Genomic DNA, 23856 nt, shown 5'->3' with positions numbered 1-23856 from the left:
TCTATTCCCCGAGTCTGCTGCCTCCTGCAGCTGCCTGTGCCTAAGCCTCCCATTGGATAATTGTAGTGGGGGACTGCAACCCTAAATTGCTACTATCCTCAACGTGCTTGATGTGGCTGTGGCCCACCACAACTTTTGTGTCACCTGCAGTTTCCATGCGCTGCCTCCAAGCATGCTTATTCCTGAGTGTGCTTTACCCCAGTAGGTGCAACAGCCATACTCACGTCTCTCAGGCATTGCAGCATTACGGTTGGGACTGCTTTTCCTGTAGCAGGCAGGGTCACAGCAAGTTGGGCAGTGGATGCCTATGCCGTCGTCATAACTGTACCAAACCAATTACAGGCAGCACTAGCAGTGACATGACCTGCTGTGCTCAAGCAGCCTCCTGACCTGCAACAAACCCAGTCAGACTGCACTGATTAATAGGTTAAAAAAAAGCATTTTCATTTGGTGTACATTTTGTTTTCGCACTCATCTGTCGGTGTAGGTAAAGAAGTAAAACGCATGTCTTGTGGGACAGACAGCACAGCATGGTTACAGGATAGAGACTGAGGCAGTGAGGGTGTTGAAAGTTGGGCACACCGGAGGTAGAAGTGAGCTGTGGCCTCCTTGGTAGCCTTTTCAGCCCCGGCACTAAATGTTTTACAAATTAAGCACTGGGACGAGCCCGCTGGGAACCTTACAGAAGCAGGTTGGGGCCCCTGACAGAATGTCCTCCACAGAGCACCGCAGGTTTTAGAGGCAAGAGGCAGCACAGAACTCCCTGCAGCAGAGGTAGGGTTGCCACCTTTCACAGAGAACAATGCCAGCGTCTTTTCACTTTTTAGGATTCTGCAAAGGTCTGCACACGATTGTTGAGTAAAACTTGATTTATGAAATAATCTGTAATGGTTTTAACATTGCAGTTATGTCTTTGTTTCCTTAAGTTTTCAGTCAGGGGTCATTGGACTGCTGTAGAACACATTCAAAAGGGTTTTCTTCTTACATTACCTGTTTAAAGTCTACTGATAAGGGGAAAAACAGAAGACCAGGACAGTAAATGCTAGTCATTGCAGGTGATTTCACAATGTTGCTATTAAAGGATGTGATAGAAACCCATAATTCTTATTTCCATCTGGCAGGCTCTGAATAGCTTTGAATAAGGTGCCAGGCCAAATTTAGAAGCAATATGCTATTCATATAGTTGAAAAATAAATGGCAAATATATATCAATAGAAGCCCAACATTGAAAAACAAAAGTGACCAGCTTTACTGAAATATTTACATGTGCTTCATGTATTTTTGTTTAAACCAAAGTAAAGCCTTTGCGTTTTATTAAACAATATTTAAATAACCACATTAAGGTGCAGGATTCTAAAGCAGAGATCTAAACCTCTCTTGTCAAATGTATCTTGTTTGTAAAACCTGACTCTTGTCATTTTGCCTTTCCCATTATAGACAGGACTGCAAGTACCAGAATGCAATGCATTAACTACTCATAGCTGAAATGGAGAAATTTGCGGTCACTGTGCAAGGTTTAATTGATAATTTCTTGTACACATATGGAGCATGGAAGCCTTTTCCTTCATTATTTCCAAGAAGTACGTTTGTGTTTTCATACTTGTAGCTCCAATAGCAGGAATGTACAACAGCATTGGTTATTTTAGTTTCCCTAATAAATCCTTTCCTCATGTATAGCAAGGCAGTCAGTGATACCAAGGAAGGAGACCAAACACATGATTTTATTGGGCATGTGATGATGGTGGCAGGCAGCCGTAAGGGAATTATTGCAGGAAGGGGAGTCATGATATTGTAAGAGGTCTAAATAAACTCAATTTGTATTGCTAAGTAAAATTCCTGACATAATGTGGGTAAGTTGCCCGCATAGGGTTCTTGAAAGTGCATCAGGGAAAATTCCTATTACTTGTGCATAAAGATTATCTGCTGGGTTCAAAGACAAAGTTTTCCCTAGGTGTTAGAGTGTCACACGAGAGGCCTGAAAATGTCACACATAAGTTGGCTTAAACTTGGTAGCCCTGTTTGACTTAAATGTAGGCATGGTGTCCCCTACATATCAGGGCCGGACTGGGAACCACAACCGGCCCTGGCAAAGTGCTCGGCCGCCCCCCCCCCCCACCCTCCCCACTGGGGGGGTGGAGATGCCACCGAGCTCTTTGCCGGGGCCGGTTTTCGGACGATTTTGGTACAGGGCCGATTTTGCAGCTATGCTGCAAAAACGGCCCTCTAACAAAAACGGCCCCCAGGGGCCCAAAACCGGCCCCCACCCGTGCGGCCCACCGGGGGATTGCCCGGTGCCCGCTATTGCCAGTCCGGCCCTGCTGCATATGCAATACACTAAGTAGAGGAGTTCTCTAGGGAGATGTGATTCATTTTAATCCATGAAGATGCATTGAAAAGGTGACTGCATCTCTTACAATAATTGTGAACCCTTTATTAAGTCATTTAAATTTTTTTACATGACATAATGTGTCCCATTTTGTGATAGTATTACTTCATAATTTTGTCATTTTTAATAATTCAACATTGTGGGCAAATAGTTGACCTAATGCATATCAGGTTAACATAAAAATATAGTAAAAAGCAGCAGAAATATTGCTGGTTAACTTTTGTATAGGGCCTTCTACTGCACTGTCTGAGTTCCAATGGTCACCAGGAGTGGTTCCAGAGGGGGTGTGACTGCAAAAAATCAGCACTTGGATTTTGTCTGTGTTGAGCTTTAAGCAGTTGTCCTTCATCTATGCTGAAACGTTCTTCATACAGTTGTGAAAGTTGGTCTTTGTTGTGGCAGGGTCCGCTGATAGCGAGAGGACGAGCTGTTTGTCACTTAGATTTTAGTAACGTTTGATCTGTTTGATTAGAAACAACATATGTTTTTCTAAAATCTGTAGCTTATGCAGACGATGAGTTATGGAGCAAATGTATAATGTGTAAAACGACACAGCCACAGAATCGAATAATTCCAGTGGCCCTGTCTATTACCCAAAACAGCAATGAGCCATATTGCCCATGCCTGCGTAGGCCATTACATACATCTGCATTATGTTCTCTATGTTTTTATTGTATGCAATGTTTAGCCAGACTATCATTGGTGTCCCTAGAAGTAAACTTCCTGGGGGGCTGGGGGGGCACCAGGGGGGGGGGGAGAACACATTAAGTCACAGATAAACTGGTGGTACACCTGGGCACTCAGAATAAGGCATTACATGGAAATCAGAACTGTCAGTGTCATAGAATGGGAGTACTGCGAATTTAAGGTAGATTAACTTGCTCTGCCAAAGTAGAAATAACTTTCTTAATCTTCACCTTTTGGTGACTAGATTTAATTTGGATCTATGCATCCCTTACAAACCTACTCTCCTATTTAAGCGTCAGTAAGGGTAACTTTCACTCAGCCCCTAAAGTAAAACTTTTGTTAATAGAAATAATATTAATATTATAGTAAAAAGTATGAATACAGCTTGGTTTTCAGAGTGCCTGTATAAAAAGCATGCTCATCCCACAAGGATAACTTATTTCTCATTGATGCTAAACGTATCATGGAAACTCCTGCAGATGTCATGTTAATCCACTAAATTGGCGACTGCGATGGATTGGCATTGTAGGGTGCCCCCTCACCGTTCCTTGCAGGGGGTACCGCTAAGGTTTTGTTATGCCACTGATCAAGAGAGACAGGCCTCATCCTGCCTCTCCGAGGCATGTATGCCCGGAAGGAAGGACCAACCGCTGGTCCCTCTGTTGTTTCTCTCACCCGGAGCCTGGGTATCGGCACCTTGAATCAGCTGTGGCCGCACCAAGGTACCAGTGTCAAGATGCTGGCCACATACCTCGTCCGTTCCACTACAGCACTTTGAATTCCTTGTGCAGGTCACATGCCCAGAGATACAGATTGCGCCCCACTGACAGCTGATAGGACTGCCAGAGCTCCCTTTATCTCCCCATGCAGCAGCCGCCTGCTCCAACCGCCCCTCTGCCCCGCAAAAGTTCTGGAGAAAGCCATAAACCTCCAACTCACCTAACAAATGGAGAGGAATCAACCTGTTAGACCCCTACCAATCAGGACTCAGAGCCAACCACAGCACTGGGACGGACGAACAACAGACGACATCTGCACCCTTCTTAATAGAGGAAAATCAGCGACCCTGATGCTTCTTGACCTCTCTGCAGCCTTCGACACCATCTCCCACCACACACTCATCAATCAATTGCACCAAATCAGAAATAAAGACGACGCTCTTAGATGGAACCCGTCATTCCTTACAGGACGCACCCCGAGAATCGACCTCCCTCCCTTCACCTCACAACCCAAGCACGTCATCTGCGGCGTGCCCCAAGGCTCATCCCTCATTCCAACCCTCTTCAACATCTACCTGATACTGCTAGCAGACACTGTCAAGACCCACGACATCAACATCATTTCGTGCACCGACGACACCCAGCTCATCCTATCGCTAATAGTGGACCCCGCCACTACAAAGACCAACTTTCACAACTGTATGAAGAACGTCTCAGCCCGGATGAAGAACAACTGCTTGAAGCTCAACACGGACAAAATCGAAGTCCTTATTTTTGGCAGCCGCACCTCCCTCTGGAATGACTCCTGGTGGCCATTGGAACTCAGACCCACTCCCACTCCAAAATATCATGCCCATAACCTCGGCATCATCCTCAAGACCGAACTCTCCCTGAACCCACAGGTCAGCGCTGTCTTCTCAGCCTGCTTCCACATTCTCCCCATGCTCCACAGAATCTTTAAATGGCTCCCCATCATCACCAGAAAAATAGTGACGCAGGCCCTCGTCACCAGCCGTCTGCACTATGTCAATGCACTCTATGCGGGACCACCAGCAAACTCATTAGAAGACTCCAGACAATCCAGACCGCAGCTGCCAGGCTGATGCTTAACCTGCCCGAAAGGACCCGCATCACCCAGCACATGCGAGACCTCCACTGGCTACCCATCCAGAAAAGATTCCAATTCAAACTGCTGACCCACTCCGACAAAGCCCTCCACGGCCAAGGACCTACAAATGAACCACCACCTGAACTTCCACCAACCATCCAGAAACCTCCGCTCCACTCACCTCGCCCTCACACAGACACCCCCTCATCCATCTCTGCCACACCGGAGGACGCTCCTACTCCCACTTCATAGCCAAGCCCTGGAACGCCCTCCTCCTCCACATACGTACTTCAACCTTGCTGACAGACTTCATGAAGGGACTCAAGACCTGGCCCTTTGACTGAAACCCGTAGCCAGGTGACAAGCTGCGCTATACAAGTACTGCATGATTGATTGAATGATGTCACTCATATAAATCATTTAGCATTTAGTGTTCATGACGCTGTTCAGTCAGAAAGCACATCACCTTTTTCCGTGGCCCTGGTGCAATAGCATAATATGTGTTATTTTGTGATTTTATAATTAGGCCAATGGGTTGTGTGATGTCATTTCCATTGATGTCATCATTACTCTGATTAGTGGTATTAAAACGTGAAATATCTTTTCACTTTTGTATCCCAGAATGTTGGAAAGCATGCAATCAACAGGAAACACAACCAGAAAAAACATTTCAACTTATGTACAAGTAAAAGTATCAAAACTTTAAATATACATATGCTTGTGTTGGCAGAAGAAGAGAATGCTTTGTTTGTACCTGAAGCTCCCAAAAAACAAACAATGGTAGGATTTTGTGCTCCTGTATTTATTGTCATCCTCCTCAACCTTCGAAACCTAACACAACTTTGTATGGTCACAGTGCATTGGAGAAACAGTGTATGACATTGCTTTAGTACACATAATACATTTTGTTCTCTGGCAGCAGGATAGGTCTACGGCATGTCTGATGGGGCTATAACAGTACATGTTACTTTCGAGTTACAATGCGGGGAAAGTATGGGGCGTGTGTCAGAAAAGGGCAGAATACACATACTCGTATAGCTACACTGGTGTTTGTGATGAGACTGTCGTGCAACAGGCTTGATTATGAAACCTCCATCACATGCCATAGCCAGCCTAACACCGGTATATCCCTTTCTCCACCTAGGCTACAGGTTAGGCAGTGATGTGTTAGCCGCCTCTGCTAATCTGAGTCCCAGTACCCCCTTCTATCACTGTCTCATTGAAACCTTCTGTCTCTATTCTAGCAGATTCCGGTCTGGGAAAGATATGGCTGTTGTAGTTCGGACTGGACTGTTCCCATGGGGCAACAGGATCAGAGCTGATTTGCATAAAGCCATTATCTGACCCAGGGTGGTGTGGAGTGCAAAAAAACGATGGATTTGGGCCCAGATCTTTTGACTGGGGGAGTGTGTGACATTGATCCACATTCAGTCCATCACTTGTTGTTTTTTGCAATTGCCGCCCTAAGTGCGCTGGGGATGCCCAGACGTGGGTCCCAGGCACTCCACACCACTTGGAGTCAAGCTAGCCGGGCTGAAGAGAGGTGTTACCTCGAAACCGGTCCGGTCCTCGGATGCTTGATTCCGGTCTGGGAAAGATATGGCTGTTGTAGTTCGGACTGGACTGTTCCCATGGGGCAACAGGATCAGAGCTGATTTGCATAAAGCCATTATCTGACCCAGGGTGGTGTGGAGTGCAAAAAAACGATGGATTTGGGCCCAGATCTTTTGACTGGGGGAGTGTGTGACATTGATCCACATTCAGTCCATCACTTGTTGTTTTTTGCAATTTTTTCTATTCTAGCACCTACACTTGACTCCTTACCTCACAAGTCTTCTACCAGCCCACACTTGAGCCCAGGCTGCACTTCCCCCTTGAGTGAAGGGCTGGTGCAGAGTCCTGCCGCTCATGAATCCACTCAGAACAGTGCACTCCCCGGGGCAGCGGAAGCGTGGAGTAGAGCAGGGCGCGGACTTACTCTACAGGGAGGTGAAGCCTGGAGCAGTACCCTGACCAGTTGATGAGAGGGGGAATGTATATTGCTTGTAAACATCCCAGCCACTGAATATTCCTTGCAGCATAGTAGTGCTGTATTATGCGGAATCCGCCTCCTACAGGGGCTTATCTGGACTATGAGCTGTAGACGTGCTATGCCTTCCTTCATCAGGAAATCCCCAATACTATATGAACCACAACTACAAGAATCTGTGCTTCTCATAGGAGCTGACAAGATGCGATAAGTATCAGCCCACTATATTGCAATGGTGCCCCTGGGCGGGGGCTTGTAATGTGTCTCTTTGAGGCCTCAATACTGGAACTTGGTGCTTCTGTCAGTTGTATGCACCAGCCCAGAGCAGTGGCAATAACCCAGCAGTGAAGACAAGACTAGTCTTAAGTAAGTCATTACTGGAGACTGCGGCTGGGATATTTCATAGCTGTGTTCCTCTCCTTCCAAGATGCAGGGTTCATAGTGAGTAGCCATAAGCTACCTCACTCAGCCCAGTGTGGATGATGCCTGTGCACTGCTGCCCTTGAGCCGTGTAGGTGCGCAGCATCCCATCGGTGCCTGCCATACTGCTCGGGCCACTTACAATTGCTTGTATGCACTGGGGCCATCTTCCTTATGGGTTGATTGCCCCTATGTCCTTTCTCTCTCTTCCTGCAAATAAACCAGAGCTCATCCACTTTTCCTTTCATTGTTCCCCGTGGTGGACATAATAGGCTGATAAATACGGTCTTGGCACACCACACCTTGCCAGCCATGACCCCCTCCAGAAACTGCTTCGAGAAAACATGTTACATGGATACTGCACGCTACCGCCATACCAGAGATCAAACCCTCGCTTCTTTGCCTGAGACAGGCCTTGAATTTATAGGAGGTGATCATGTTGCCTGTGGCAATGCCAGACATCATGCAGCTAAAAACCCATCTTCAAGCTCCACCCAGCTGTAAAGTGTTAGGAGCAACCACAGACTGAGGAAAAGGAAGGTCAACAAATGAAGAGGGGGTTTGTTTGAGCAGTGGAAAGTTACCCATCTGCAGCCAATCTCCTCTCCCCTCTCTGAAGCTGTTGGCAAGGCCTTGTTCGACTCAATGTCCATGTGTTTTTCTAGACCCAATTTATTAGCTTTAGGGCCTGATTTAGTGTTTGGCAGATGGGTTTCTCCATCACAAACATGACGGATATCCTGGCTGCCTTATTACAAGTGCAATATATCCTGCAACACTGTGAATAAGGTTGACAGGAAATCCATCACCTTTCAGATGGAGTAATCCATCTGTAAACAGTAAATCAGACCCATACTTTGTTCGGAAGGGCCATCTTGTGTCATAGTAGGTCATGTGGCATATTTTGAGTCTGAACAGTATGTCAGAGTAGCGTCCATGCTGGTGAGCAGAGCGGGCACATGCTGCAGAATATTAAAGCCAAGAAATTATTTCTAAAAGGAGCAGGGTGACAAGATGGCGGGAGAAAAGTCTACCTGTGACACAAACACAGAAAGCAATAATCCTCACTGAGGTTTGGTGGAAAAACATAGCAAGTATAAAACAAAGGGTTGGACACAGGTGGAGGCTGGGACCTGCCCCAGAGTCTCTGACATTCTTCGGTGACTGGCTGGTTCTGAAGCTCCCAGCGGGTGTAAGGAATCCGGTCTGCATGCAGAGCTGGTGAGTTGTGCTGGAGCTGTGCGCGCATCCGTTGCCGGTCGGTGTGCGTGCCGGCTGCACTATTAGAGCATCTCGTGATGCTGTTGAGATGCCTCGCTGACCACCTGGAGCAAGAACAGGTTGAGAGAGATTGTCAGTGATTGAAAGTGGAGGCTGCTCCAGAGATATTGTCCCCCCAAAGATGAGTTAACAGTAGTCTCCCTGGAAGGCAACATAAACTAGTCCTAATTTAGGATTCTTGCTAATTTGAGGATCTGGGGTCACGGGATGGGAGAGGGAAAGGTTGGGCAAACTACACAGAGAGTTGAGAACCTTCACTGCGTGTGCTTTTTATAGTTAAGTGTTCATTTTCACATTAAATATAGCATCTTCAACCTCCACCAGTGGTCATCATGAATTCATTCCTGGGATACACTTTACCTCAAACCATAGTACTAACATATTGTAAACCAACTTAACAGTCACTGCTTAGAGTAACTAACTCATCACAAACTAGGAAAAGAGAGGAGATCGTGCCAGACATACAATGGCAACGTGGCACGTGTGCGCATTCTGTCATGATTGGGCACTCCATTTCAGCTATCTCATCATCAATTGGGTGAACCTTGTCATCTGGGCACTAGCGGCGATATAATCCCTCATGTGTCCAGGCTCGGCCAGGGCCCACTGTTCACTGTTACTGTAGTTCGTTAGTCTGTGCTCGTGCAACCAATGGATCTATCTTTGTTAGACATATTCGAGGCAGATCACCTCGTCACGCTCAATACTGTCAACTCAGGGAGTCTAAGCTCTGTAAGAACACAGGGGCCGATTCACAGAACTAATCTGAGACTAAATCCTAAACTTACTACTTTTGGTATTCACAGAAGGCATATTCAGTAGTAGTTAAGTTAGGATTCCTAACTTTACTACTACTAAATGCCTTTTGTGAATACCGAAAGTCGTAAAGTTAGGGTTTTGTCGCAGTTTAGTAGTAGTAAAATTAGGAATCCTAACTTTACTACTATTAAATGCCTTCTGTGAATACCAAAAGTGGTAAGTTTAGGATTTTGGGCCATATGTAGGTGGCCAAATACCGGTCGGTAAGGGTAGAATTCATTAAATTTCATCGTTACCGACCGGTATTTAGGCATTGGAGATGTAGGAAGGATTCGGTAATAAGGAATCAGTAAATACTGATTCCTTAATACCGATTCCTTATGGCCTTGCATTTAAGGAATCGGTAATATCGATTTCTTAAATGCAATGTAGGTAGCACTTAAAACAGTGCACCTCAGCCTTAAGGAATCGCTATTTACCAACAACTCCTAGATGGTGGTAAATAGCGTTTTCCTTTCAAAAAGCACTTTTTTGCTTTTTGAAGTGTGCCATGTGGCACACATCCATGCCCTTAGGGCATGTATGTGCGCCACATGTGCACACATGCACATTTCAGGGGTACCAGATGGTGTCCTTTGGACACCCTGGCACCCTTAAAATACTTCCCACGATTACCGAATCAGTAATACCGATTCGGTAATACCGAATTTCTTCGCATTCATTCCAATGGGCCTCCAAGCCCAATGGAATGAATGGATAGGTGATTCCTTATTACCAAATCGGTACCGATTCGGTAATAAGGAATATGAACGATTCGGTATTTTTTACCGAATTATTCCCTACATATGAAATACCGATTCCTAAATACCGAATCGGTAAAATTCGGTATTTAGGAATCGGTATTTCCAAGTTACCCACATATAGCCCTTTGTCTCAGATTAGTTCTGTGAATCGGGCCCACAATGTCCAACTGCAAGATTTCAACCTTCCCACTCCTGCCCCTCTGCAGGTTGGATAATGCTTTGTTCTCAGCTGTTGCCCGTTTAATCAATTCTGATCTTAAGCCTTTAATATTTGGTGGTTCTGAGGACCTTTCATTCATATTTGTTTGTTGCTAGGAGAGCAAATGTACCAGATCTATGAATCTGCAACACAGCTTTACTTTTTTACTATCAACCCCGGGAAGTAGACTTCAGGGTCACCCCCCCATAGTATTTCTTTACAAAATCCCCCAGCCAATGGACGTTCCCACTCCATGTGTAAGAAACTAGCGTTGGCACATCTTGGACATTCGTCTGTTGTGCTACGGCTTACCTTCTGTGGTTGCGCCAGCGCTCGGTAGGTGCGATTCAAAGTGCATGACTCAGGGAGGGCCATCCACCACCAGGGTTTGTGATTGTGGCAGAACTCAGACCAGACTGTGAGCCTAGAGCGTGATGATAGGTGCTGTATGGAAAACTGGATCTGCAGCCTTTGTTTACATGCCCTGAGAATGTATTTAGCTCCTATAAGGCATCGAGTGGCAATAGCCAAGCGAATTCTGGGGCCAGTAGTAAAACGTTGGGCAAATCAGTCGCTCACCTCTAGTTGTGATCTTTAGTGAAATGAAGAGATGTCTTCTACAGAAACCTTACCATGTGGCTGTGTTAATTGGTGCTGCAGCTACGCCTGGTTTTGGCATGTGGAAGCTTTGCTTTCTAATGCACCAGTAAAGAGGAACATTAGCATGGCATCTGCATCTTGTCAAAGACAGACATGGATCTTGGCACTTCAAGTGGGCTCTCGGAGAAGGCAGTGAGGCCAACGATGTTTGTGCCCCGTCCAACGCTCTTACCCTCCTGCGTCCCAGGACTCCAAATGGACAGCAGGAGGGCGTGTGTGATTTTCTACAGACACTCTCTCTTCTTCCAATGCCTTCAACGCCACAGTTAGAAGGCCAGAAAGGCTTAAGTAATGGTAAAGATTTCCTACTGAGACACCTCCCATGGTCTAACACTCTGGGGGATGGGGGTGTGGGAAGCAGAAGTGCTCATATATTTTTCCACAGACACCCTTTCGACTCAAATGGCCTTTAAGGCCACAGTCATAGCACAATGCCGGTATACTACGGTAACCACGCATTTTTTACAACGCGGTACCGTTACCACGCTACTTTTACCATGCAAGTCGTTACCACGACTTGCGCTGGAGGGCGCTCGAGGATAGTAAATATATTAATTTACTATCCAACTCCTTTCCCTAGAGTCCACGGGGACTGGAGTTGGAATAGTAAATTAAAAAAATTACTATCCAGCGCCCCTCCACGCAAGTCGTGGTAACGACTTGCGTGGTAAAAGTAGCGTGGTAACGGTATGCGTTGTACCGTCATATATCCCACAATGCCATGTAGCGTGAAGTAGTGGCAAAGGGGTGACATCTACTGAGAAACGCCTCCCATGTCCTAACCTCCAAGGGCATGGATATCAGAAGGGTTGGTTACACCTTGCTCTGTGGGTACCCTTTTCACTATCCCACCCCAGATGGCAGCACACATACCTCTCCGTCACGAGTCTCAATAGTCTTGATCATTACTGTTTTCTTTGTGTGAACCTCGGCAGATCGTTGGTCCGGGCTGGTTTCTGCTGAGAGAGAAAGATGGTTAGCACTGAGACTCCCCATGGTACTTACATCAAAACCCACTTACATGCAGTGACGTCTCGAGAAGTGATTTTTATCAGGGCAGACATTGGACCACAGTTTAAACTGGTGGGGCCACATACAAAGGGCATTCTAGTAAAGCTTGTGTTTGAGCACACACACACACACACACACACATATATATATATATAAATATATATATATATATATATATGTATGTATATGTATGTATATGTGTAGATAGTTAGCATCAGTGATGTCATAAATGCTGTTATAGAACATATGCCATGAGTGATGCAATATATGAGGTCATAAGCTGTGCATGTGGGGACACAAGTTAAAGTTAGAGCTGCTAACTATAACTGGGGAAGACTTTCGGTATTAAGAGAAGGCATTTAGGAGTCCTAAAGTTAGGACTCCTAACTTTCTGAATACCGAAATGAGTAAGTGCCTTCTGTGAATACCAAAATGGTAGTAAGTTTAGGATTTTGTTTTAAGTTAGTTCTGTGAATCGGGCCTATAGTCACCAGTGACATTTCTCGAGTAACTATAACTTGTGCCCTAAACTAACTATAACTCGCACTCCTGCCATGCACAGTTTTGTTATCAGTGATGTCATAGAACAAGTCATAAGTGATGTAATGTGTGAGTTAATTAGCAGTGCATGGCGAGGGCGCGTGGTGTAGTTAATTTAGGGCACGAGTTATAGTTACTTGTGATAACTATAACTGGTGAATTTCAGTGGTTGAATTAGTTTAAAACATTAAGTTTAACTGACATTTTCACCTTACTATGATGTCCCTTTAACTTTTGTTTTTTTTTCAGTGATTTGCAAAGGTTTTTTTAATGTTAAGCAAGATATTATTTCAATTCCTAACTATGACTTACTTTAACCATTGTTCCTTTCAGTGAATTTCTATATTTTTTAAACGTAAAGTGAGTTGTTTATCACCGCGCAGCCCTTCCTGGGGACCCAAACCCACTGTGTGCAACGTGGGTGTGCGAAACCCTCCACCGCACACAGCCAAACGGCATGGGATTGAGTGCCATGCACAGCTGAATGGAATGGGTTTAGGTGCAGAAACTGGCCTGTGACCAAGCCCCGCCGACGCCCTATCATCTTTTTTAAAAAAAATTATACACATGAAAGGGAGGCCTCTTGGCCTAATCAGGAGGTAAGCACATCAACATATATAAAGTAAACCTATTTACTTTGTCAAAAAGTCGCCAATTATTTCATAAACACACATTGCATTATTTAATATTATTTATTCTAGCAAATTATTTTAAGTATATTTTTAAAACAACCATAAACATGTCTTTGATTCTTTTTTTAAAAATGTTTCTAGCCACAAAATGTAGCCATGGGAACCAACCGCAAGGGATTCCTGAGCACCAGCTGATGAGCATGCAGCCCCATCTCAGAGAGCTTAAAAAATAACAGAAGCTCTCCTATAGTCATGGATTCAATAGCCAAGGCACTTACTGTGTCTTTTTATGTTGCTGGGGGGCTGCTGCTCTGCCTGCAGCCCTCCACAACATTAAAAAAATGCTTCTTGGTGGTGCCCCTGCCTCTTCTAGGGGCACTACCAAGATCAAAAAATATAATTAAAAAGCCCTCGCAGGTCATTATAGCCCTGGAGCAGTGAATAATAAATGAGTGGCTCCTGCCGCTCCTTTATTATTCTTGGTTTTTTTTGTTTATATTTTTTGGGGGGAATGTCCCGGTCCCATCTGGGACCCCCACACTATAAAATTAACTGTGGGGATCCAGGAAAGTCCCACGGCTCCTGAGGCCCCTACCGGCTCTCCAGCCAGCACCCATACCGGGTTCCAGTGGGAGATGATCATTGTTTTACAGTGGGTGCCCAGGTGCCCACCAGGGGCACTCATGCTTTTTTTTCTAATGTTGGGACCACGGAAGAAGCCCAATGCCCCCATTGCACCTGCTGACTCCCCAAGCAGCACCCTGGCGAGAGCCAGCCATTTTTCTTTTAACCATGAGTGCCCTTGTGCCAACCCAGGGCATCCATATCTTATTTAAGTTTGGGGGCCATAGGGGTATATTAAGGCCCCAGCACCCCTGCCGGCACCCCAGTCAGCAACCAGGTGGGAGCTGAACATTTTCTTTTTAACCAGTGCACCCACATACTTTCTTTATTGGTTGGAGCCGCAGGAGGAAGCCCATGGCCCACTCTGCCCCTGTCAAACTCCCTAACCTGCACCCATCCTGGGTGCGGTAGGAGCTAGCTCTGAAGCCATGGTTTCACCCGGCTGGAGCAGCTTTTTGTCTCTGCTCCCACCGGTTGGAAGCAAAGCTGTGCTCCCTGCCTGGGAGAGTGTGGACAGGGAATTAAATGTTTATTCCCTGCCCACACTCTCCCAGGCAGCTGTGTCCCGGTGGATGGGGTCCCCGGGACTCTGCAGCCATCAGACCAATGGCAGCATAGGATGTTATATTATAGCCGATCCTTAGTATAGCTTGGGAAGGGGAGCCTCATGCACCCTCACCATTTAAAAAAGTGCACCAGTCCCAAGGGATGGTGTCCCCCAGGTCCTTAAAATGACTAAAGGGGGGCATGCCCACTCCCTTCTAAAAAATAAATTTGGCTCTGTGGTTTGGGTGCCTGGGGCCTATAAATGGCTTGAAGAGGTGGAACACGTACCCCTCTCCCATTAAAAAGAAAATTGGCCCACGCGGATGGGGTCCCCGGTGCCTAAAAATGACTCCTGAATGCACCACATATCCCCTCCCTAAAACCATGTTTGTGCTGACTCCCTGGTCCATCCCAAGGGGCATAAAATTAAAAAGGACGAATTTTGCTCCTTTTTATATTTACCAGTACCAACTATCTGTGGATCCTTCACTGATCCGCGGTACAGATAAAAATAAAATATAGATGTTTTAGACCCCAGGGGGGCTTTTTACAGGTAAGGTGAATGAGTCCCCAGGTCCTAAAATGGCTGCCCCCACATCTTTGTAGATGTGGAGACAGCCAATTAGGTCTTATATGTAGAATTTAAACCTTAATTTCTCAAAAACTATTAAACGAATTTACACCAAATCACAAACAGCCAGTTTTCTAGATCAAGATCTAGCTGTCTGCCACATTTGAAGTAATTTCGTTAAGCTGCAGCTGTGTCTAATTTTCCTATAGAAAATTGGATGAGAAAAACACTTTTTGGAAACCCCCTTTTTCTCTCAGCCCCCGCTTGACAGATCACCCCAAAAGGAGCTGAGGTGGATGAGACTTTTGTTTGAAAAGTTTTGTGGAGATTTGTCAAACTGCGCCAAAGTTCAAAGTTATTAGCAAACTAAAAATCCATTTCCCCATAAAAACATGGTCCGAACTATAACTAACCAGTGGCAAACGCCACTGGGATATATATATATATATATATATATATATATATATATATATATATATATATATATATATATATATATATATATATATAGGCTTGTGTTACCTCAAGTAATCAATTGACAAACTACTGTGTATGTCAAGTGTAGTGCTTCTTTGCTTTTCAATGCTGCTTCCTGGCACATTCAGCAGTTGTAGTGGTGCGGCACAAGCAAGGGCCAGGACAAACATCTGGGGCACAGGCCCCATCTGAACCCTTTCTAGAGACATCAGTGTAGATGTGGCAGTAGTCTAGGAAGGGATTGGGTGTATTGCTGGTGTACCTCATTGTTCATGATAGCAGAAGCACTTACCTCTGAAGTTGAGCGCAGAGAAGCTCTGGATTGGCATGGTGACCCTTCAGGAAAAGAGATGAAAAATCATGAGATGTGCTATACTTGGACATGGCAGCATCCTCACCAGTATGAATGAATCCAGGTCTTAGTGACCTAGTTAGAGTTACTAGTCTGTCCTAAATTGGGCTCCTTTGGACTGGATTTCATCACTGCCCCAGAGTGAGTTTTTGGGGGGGTCCTAATCTAGGTTCCGGTGATTGAACTTCATAACAGTACAGAATGTCCTATTAAGGCCACCTTTTATAGTAATATTAGCACTGTCAAGTGTCCAGGGTTGGGGTGGGGGAAGTGTTATTTTTTTCAGGATGACATACTAGTTTATGGCAAGGATCAACAGGAGCATGATGGGATATTATGGAATGTGTTGGAGCGGTTGCATAATACAGGGCTGGTTGTAAAAAAGGAGAAGTGTAAATTCAGGGTACCAACTGGGACTTACCTGGGACACACCATCTCAGTGTAAGGTATAAGTCCAAAAATTAATTTAGTGAACAGTACCTTTCAGGCCCCCAAATCAGAAAATAAAGATCAAGTGCGCTCATTTCTGTGTTTAGCAGAATGTTGTTTTCAATGCATTCAAAATGTTGCTGGTCTTTCTCAGCCATTGAGGATGCTACTAAAAAAGGGTTCTCAGTTCAGTTGGACTGAGGAGTGTGATCAAACTTTCAAGAGCATCAAAGGTAACTTTGGAAAGTTACCAACTTTGGGATAATTATGATGGCTTAGGCACAGTATTGGCTCTAGTGGTCAATGGGGAGCTAAGGACTGTGGCTTTTGCTTCTCGCTCATTTTTAGGGTGTTTAAGACCATGATTCTGTTATTGAGCGAGAGTCGTTGGTTATGTATTGGGCAATTCTCCACTTACTCGTATCTTCTTGAGCAGAGAGATGGAAAATGTGTCCCCGAGGATTAGACGATATTCAGAAGGATTGTCCAGTTCCAATTTTATTGTTTAGTATGTGCTAGGTTAAAACAATAGTATGGCGGACTGTCTATTGAGGTTGCCAATTCCTTGTTCTGAAGATAATTGTGAAAGTACATTCGTGAGTTGGGTATGCGAGCCAGCTTTGGATGACAAAGAATGAGTGAATGCCAAGTCAAATGATTCCGATTTTCTGGTATTGAAGGAGTTCATCGTGAAAGGGTGGCCAGGCAAGAAAGAATTACTGTCCACCTTAGACAGATTCTTTAGTGTTAAGGATGAACTGGGCATTGCTGAAGGAAAAATATTCAGGGGAAAACGTGGTATACTAGGAGTTTTGAGAGAAAATTGGATTAATTTGGCCCCTGAAGGGCATTTAGGAAGGAACATGGCAAAGGTTAGACTAGGGAATGATATTGGTGGCCAGGTATGGATCATGAGGACTGTTGATATCGTTCAAATATTGATGAGACAAAAAAAACTCACACTGTTCCTATGCCCTTATTAAGCAGAACCAAGGATCTCTTCAGCATTGTGAGAGAGTTCTCCTGCCTTTCAGCCACCAAGAACAAAATTCGCCCCTCCCAAGAACTCTGCGATGCACTGTTGAACAACTTCTACATCTACAGCGATTGTGATCCCGAGTCCACTGACATTGATAACCTCCTTACACCAACATACGCCACCCCAGCACCGCATGGAATCCTCTCACCACACAAAACAACACAGGCTTCATAACCTCTGTCCACTCCAGAGCACAAACGGATCCTTGCCCCCACCACGTCTTCAACCTTGGACACAAAGAAATCAGCAGTGCACTCATCTCCTTTGCCAATGCATTCTTCACAACAGCACCTTCCCCACCATATAGAAACAGCAGAGGACAGATCCCTCCTGAAAAATCCCTCTGTCGAGCCCAGCGAACTCAAAATCTGAAGCCCCGTTTTGCTGCTCCAGTTCCTTGCCAAAGTCCTTGAGAAAGCCATCAACCACCAGCTCATCAAAAACCTAGAGGGAAACAACGTACTCAACACCTTCCAATTTTATGTCCATGCCAACCACAAAAACGAGACGCCCTAATCGATGCATTCTGCAAAATCAGAACCCTCCTCAAATGGGGTGAAACAGTGGCCCTGATCCTTCTCGACCTCTCAGAGGCATTGAACACCGTATACCACCACACCCTCATCAGAAGACTTCACCACGTCAACGTCTAGGGAGATTGCATCCTTCCTCATAGGACTCATCCAGAGAATCCGCCTACCGCCTTTCACCTCCGAGCCCAAAAACATCATCTGCGGACTGCCCCAAGCTTCCTCTCTCAGTTGCCCTCTGTTTAACATCTACATGACACCCCTGACTTACATCATCCAAACCTATGGACTCCGTATAATCTCCAATGCAGACGACACCCAGCTCATCCTCTTACTCACCGAAGACCCTGCCCCCACCAAAACAAACTTCTTCAACAGCATTAAGAGCATCGCCAACTGGATGAGGACCAACTGTCCAAAGCTCAACACCAACAAAACGGATGTGCTGATTTTCGGGAATAACACCTCTCCGTGGGACGCCACCTGGTGGCCCCTCACACTCAGACCCACACCTGCTGCTACTGACCACGCTTGCAACCTCGGCATCATCTTGAACTGCAAACTCACCATGAAGCGTTGATCACCGCAGTCTCATACGCCTGCTTTCACACCCTCTGCATGCTCCAAAAGATCTTCAGATGGATCCTCATTAATACCAGGAAAGCAGTCACGCAAGACCTCCTCACCAACCAACTGGACTACGGAAACTTACCCTATCCTGGTATCACCACCCATACCCTCAAGAGACTCCAGACCATACAGAATGTAGAAGCCAGACTCATCCTCGACCCCCCAAACAGACCTGCATCACTGGCTCCCTGTCCAGAAGAGATGCCAGTCCAAGATGCTGACCCACACCTACAAAGCCCTCCACAACCTCAACCACCCCCTCCGCCAGCTCGCCAGACAACTACGCTCCGCCTCCCTCACCCTGGCACACATGCCCCGCATTTACTAAAGCCACAGCATAAGTTGTCCTTCTCCTACCCTGCCGACAAGTTCTGGAATGACCTCCCCTCCACCTGCAGATATCAACCTCATTCACAGACTTCAGAAAGGGACTCAAGACCTGGCTCTTCAACTAAGACCTGTGAGACGTCATTGCCTGGATACCCCAGTGGTGATTAGCCGGGCTCTATACGTACTGATTGACTGATATTCCAGGAGAGCCTTGGATTAAATTGGGTCTAGGCATTGCTGACCCCTTTGATCCAATGGCTCATGATGAACAGTATGTACTATTACTAGTAGATTACACATCTAAGTGGGTAGTCACCAAGTGTGTGTCTACTGTAAATACCAAGGCAGTTACTGAATTCTTGAAAGAGGAGTTCTCTAGGGAAAGTGTTCCCAAAAGTCTCATCACCGTTAATAGAGTACAATTTATATCCCAGGAAATGGGAGATGTTCTCAAGGAACTTCCCAAATGCATTTCAAGACATCTCTTTATTTGCCTCAAGCTATTGGTTTAGCTGAGAGAATGAAAAAGATAATGAAGAGCTGTGCGCAAGATGTGTTGAGAGAAACGTGATGGCCACATCGGGTCACGCCTAATAGTGTGACTTTAATATCTCCATTTACTTGATTTAGAGGTAGGAAACCTCACTGTAAAGGTAACCCAGTCTGGTTACAGTTGAGCACAGAATTAGGGTAACATAATTCAAAAGAAGATCTGGTTTTGCGTAGATTGGAACACAAAGACAAGTATAAACATCATTCTAAGGAAGATCTGGTGTCAGGGTCGGACAGGCCATAGCGGGCATCAGGCGTTTCCCCATGAGGCTGGAAGGGTGGGGGCTGATTTTGTTACTCAGGTCGGTTTTGCAGCAGTGCTGCTATATCATAACAAAAGCAAAAGCAGCAGCGTGGCTGGTCCGTCCTGTCTGGTGTTGTATCGATTTGAACAACAAGACAAGTATAAAGCACGTTTTGATACAAAGAATTGTGTCTGAGAACGAAGGTGGGAGGTGGATGACAGAGTAATGGTGAAAGGACCTGGTATGATAAAGACGGGACATTCAGAATTCATGGGACCTTTTGTAATAACTTCTATTAATAAAATGTTGCAATTTTGGATACAGGAGATGACCAAGTTAATTAATGTTGAAGATCCAACTTTTCACAGTGTGCAATCTGGAAATCATACAATTGAGGACCTGGGTTGTACTAGGGAACTGACGACAAAAAGGAGGACATTCAAACTTGGTTGGCATCAAGACTATATAATGGATGAGCTTTTAGATAACAACTAGTGTCGAGCTCATGGTTTAACCCCTTAAGTGCTGCCGTCGGCCAACGGTCGTCACGGGCACTACCTCCCCAGTGCTGCGTGCGACCGCTGGACGTCCAGTTCAGCACCGGATAATGGACAGCGCAGCACTGGGGAGGTTTGTTTACTAGCTCCCAAGTGGTTAACATTATACAGTGTGTTTATACATGATATAAGTTTGATTTGTTTTGTTTCAATGCATTTTTGCCTTATTCTTAGGTATTGGTTATTATCTCTATGCTCTTTTGTTATAGTTTTTTTTTTATATATTGCTTTGAAAATTGTAAGGGGGGAACATGTGTTGTGGGCTTGGATCAGATTGCTACGTGTGGCATATATTGAATGTCACTTTGTGATGTCATAGTATTCTGTGCACCTAGAGGTTCTAGGGTTTGAGTAAGGGACCGTCAGTTGGGAGATCGCTGTCTCTAAGGGTTGGTGGTCTTATGCTGTAAGCTTCAAATAAACTCTTCCAATCATCTGTTGAGGGGATATTGTTGGAACTTAACACTGTCCTTTAGCGTGAACGTTTTCCCACTGTTGAGAATAAACTTATTTGGGGTCTTTGGATAAACGTATATACTAAGTATACTAAGAGTGACCTGTAGAGAATGTTCTGGTGTAGTGTCTGACAGAAGTACTTGTAACTGCCCTGGGGTTAGCTTCAGGACCTGCCATGACTGGGGCACCTCTGACCATGAAGAGCAAGAGGCAGATGTGCTGCCTCACATAAGGCTTCCTGGACTTGAATCCCCAGGTTACCTGCTCTCCTCGCCCTCCAGAAGTTTGCGGTAAGTTGCGATCTCCACGTCAAGCGCCATCTTGACATTGAGCAGGTCTTGATACTCCCGAAGGTGGCGGGCCATTTGTTCCTTCAGATTGCGGATCTCATCCTCCAAGCGGCCGATGGTGTCCTGGTAGCCATTGGCCTCTCCAGCGAAGCGCTCCTCCAGCTCCCTCATCTGGCGCATCAAGGAGTCATTCTGTAAAGAAAGAGGAAACAAAATCAAGCTGCTGAAAAGTTAGCTGCCTGCTCCAATGGATGAGAAGGCGCCAGGGGGGTCTTGGATGGTCCTTCTAGCATCTGGAAGGGAAACAGCATTTACAACGCTGTCAATACCACGCAGGTAGTTAACAACGCGGTCGTTACAACAACCGCATTGTTACCACGCATGGCATTACATCGCAAGACGTTTCAACGACTTGCGCTAGGTGGCGTGCAACACTAGGGAATGTGTTGGATTTTAAATCCAACACCTTCCCTGCTGTTGCGCTAACTGGAGTAGGAATAGTAATTTATACTATTCCTAAATCCTGTGTGCCACCTAGCACAAGTCGTTAAACGGACTTGCGATGTAAAGCCACGCGTGGTAACAACGACCATGTTATTACCTACCTCGTGCTAAAAGCACGCTTTGTAACGTGCTACATTCCTGCGATTAACTTTACATAGTGTCAAACAAGATGGCTTGAAGCTTGTTTCAAAGTTATGTATGGTAGGGGGTTGTCTAGTTTGTAAGAGCAGTACATTTTATGTTTGTGCCCTTAAGTTTGAAGGTGATTTTCCTGGCAGTGACTTCCTTGCTGTAGGAGGAGAAGTCTATATTAGCCTCCATGAACCCCCATGAGTAGGATACAATTGATGCCTGTGGGCGGGCTGTACTCACGGTGCCCTTCAGCGCGTCGATCTCGCAGGTGTAGGACTGGATCTGATGCCTGTACTCCATCAGCTCCTGCTTGGATTGGCGGAGGGCGTCGGTGTTCTTGTGGGCGGCTTGTGTCAGGTCGGCCACCTGAGGAAGAAGAAGAGGAGTGCGGCATGAGTACCTAGGTCCTGCCCGGCCTGCCTGCGGCTATCTAGGTACCAAGCGAAGCCGTTGATGATTCAACAGTATCGACAAAAAGATTACAACAAGATAAAGCTGTGCCGCTGAGGCGCTCCTTCCACAAGGCAGGGAAGTCAATGCCCGGGGAGCTACTGAGAAAGTCATATCCATGCAGTAATGAGGAATTAACACCACGGGGTGTACCTGGATCAATACAGAGGAATTAATGAACAGTGCAGTACTGAGGAACTAACACTCATTGTTTTGGAATTAAAATCCAGGTTTGTACAGAAAAATTCATGCACAGAGCTGTACTGAAAATAAATGCCCAGGAAATACCAAGAAATGAATACCCAGTGCAGTACTGAATAACTAAATTGGACTGAAGAATTAGTGTCCAGGGCTATAGTAAGACATTAATGCCTACAACTCTAATGAAGAATTAATAAATTGTATTATTTTCATTCCAAAGGCCACATCAGCGGTGCAGTAATAATACATTGGGCTTCCCTGAATGTCATATCTCTCTTTGTGTCCTCAGTTGCCACTCAAGGTCCTTGAAGCCATGTCTTTCTACTCGTGGCCCAGTTGACCCTGCCCTCAATGCCATGTCTTTCTTCCTGTGGCCTCTGTTGCCCTCCCCCATCCCAAACGCTCTACTTCTCTACTTAATGCCCCAATTACCTGTATCCCCAATGCCATATCTCTCATCTCTGACTTCAGTTGAGCTCCTCTCACATGAACTCCGTGCGTTTCTACTTATTGCACCAGGCGCCTCTGAGCTTGAGGTCATATCTCTCTCTTCTGGCCTCAGTTGTGCTCTCTTCTGTCGCTGAACGCCATGCCTCTCTACTTTCAGCCTCAGTTATCTGTATCCACAATGCATATCGCTCTTCTTATGGCCTTAGTTGCACCCCTGTGTCCTGAACATTATGCCTCCATCTTTAATGCTATATCTCTCTTCGTGTGCCTTCAATTGTGCTCTCTTCTACCCTGAACACCATGCCTTTCTACTTACAGCCCTGGTTTCCTGTATCCTCAATGCCATATCGCTCTTCTTATGGCCTCAGTTGCCTCTTCTCCTGAAGGCCTCAGTTGCTTCTATCCTCAGTGCCACATCGGTCTTCTTGTGCCCCTCCGTCTTGAACCCCATGCCTCTCTACTTATAGCCCAATTTGCCTCTGCCTCAGTGCCCTCTCTCTCTTCTTCTGGCCTCAGTGCCCGCTCTCTCTTCTTCTGGCGTCAGTGCCCTCTCTCTCTTCTTCTGGCCTCAATGCCCTCTCTCTGCCCTAAAGACCATGTCCCTCTCCTTGACAGCCCCACACACCTCTCTCCTATCACTTTTCCTGTGGCCTCATTTGCCCCGCGTGTTATAGCCCTTGTGGACTCTTTCCTCAAGGTAATAGCTTTCTTCTAACCTTAATCTCCCTCTCTATCCTGAACGCCACACCTCTCTACTTATAGCCCTAGTGACCTCCGTCCTCAAGGTATTAGCTTTCTTCTTCTAGCCTCAACCATCCTCTCTGCCCTGAACGCCAGGCCCTTCCACCTATAGCTCCACCTGCCTCTGTCCTCCAGGCCTTATCTCGCTTCTTGCAGCATCCGTTGCCACCTCTCTGCCCTGAACGCCAGGCCCTTCCACCTATAGCCCCAGCTGCCTCTGTCCTCAATGCCTTATCTCGCTTCTTGCAGCATCCGTTGCCACCTCTCTGCCCTGAACGCCAGGCCCTTCCACCTATAGCCCCAGCTGCCTCTGTCCTCAATGCCTTATCTCGCTTCTTGCAGCATCCGTTGCCACCTCTCTGTCCTGAACGCAGGCCCTTCCGCCCATAGACCCAGCTGCCTCTGTCCTCCATGCCTTATCTCGCTTCTTGCAGCATTAGTTGCCACCTCTCTGCCCTGAACGCCAGGCCCTTCAACAAATAGCCCAAGCTGCCTCTGTCCTCCATGCCTTATCTC

General features: G+C 45.9%; 2 protein-coding genes across 9 annotated transcripts in view; one reads left to right on the top strand and one right to left on the bottom strand.

Moving 5' to 3' along the window:
- Window positions 1-23856, top strand: part of DNPEP (aspartyl aminopeptidase) — a 1185204-nt gene that overhangs the window by 173488 nt on the left and 987860 nt on the right. The window lies entirely within an intron of this gene.
- The window catches only part of DES (desmin), a 60065-nt gene continuing 41890 nt past the window's right edge, over window positions 5682-23856 (bottom strand). Inside the window, exons 5-9 of one of the 2 annotated variants that reach the window (XM_078679185.1) lie at window positions 21739-21864; window positions 20834-21054; window positions 15745-15788; window positions 11925-12010; window positions 5682-8674 (exon numbers count right to left, since the gene is read on the bottom strand). In XM_078679185.1, the coding sequence (XP_078535311.1) occupies window positions 8633-8674; window positions 11925-12010; window positions 15745-15788; window positions 20834-21054; window positions 21739-21864 (519 nt within the window). In that variant the 3' untranslated portion in view covers window positions 5682-8632. The remainder of the gene's footprint in view (window positions 8675-11924; window positions 12011-15744; window positions 15789-20833; window positions 21055-21738; window positions 21865-23856) is intronic. The other variant, XM_078679186.1, reaches the window with a different exon arrangement.

Source organism: Lissotriton helveticus, chromosome 3_1, assembly GCF_964261635.1.
Source record: "Lissotriton helveticus chromosome 3_1, aLisHel1.1, whole genome shotgun sequence".
NCBI classification, from domain to species: domain Eukaryota; kingdom Metazoa; phylum Chordata; class Amphibia; order Caudata; family Salamandridae; genus Lissotriton; species Lissotriton helveticus.
Note: the sequence above shows the minus strand (reverse complement) of the source record. Positions and strands in the feature narration are given on the sequence as shown.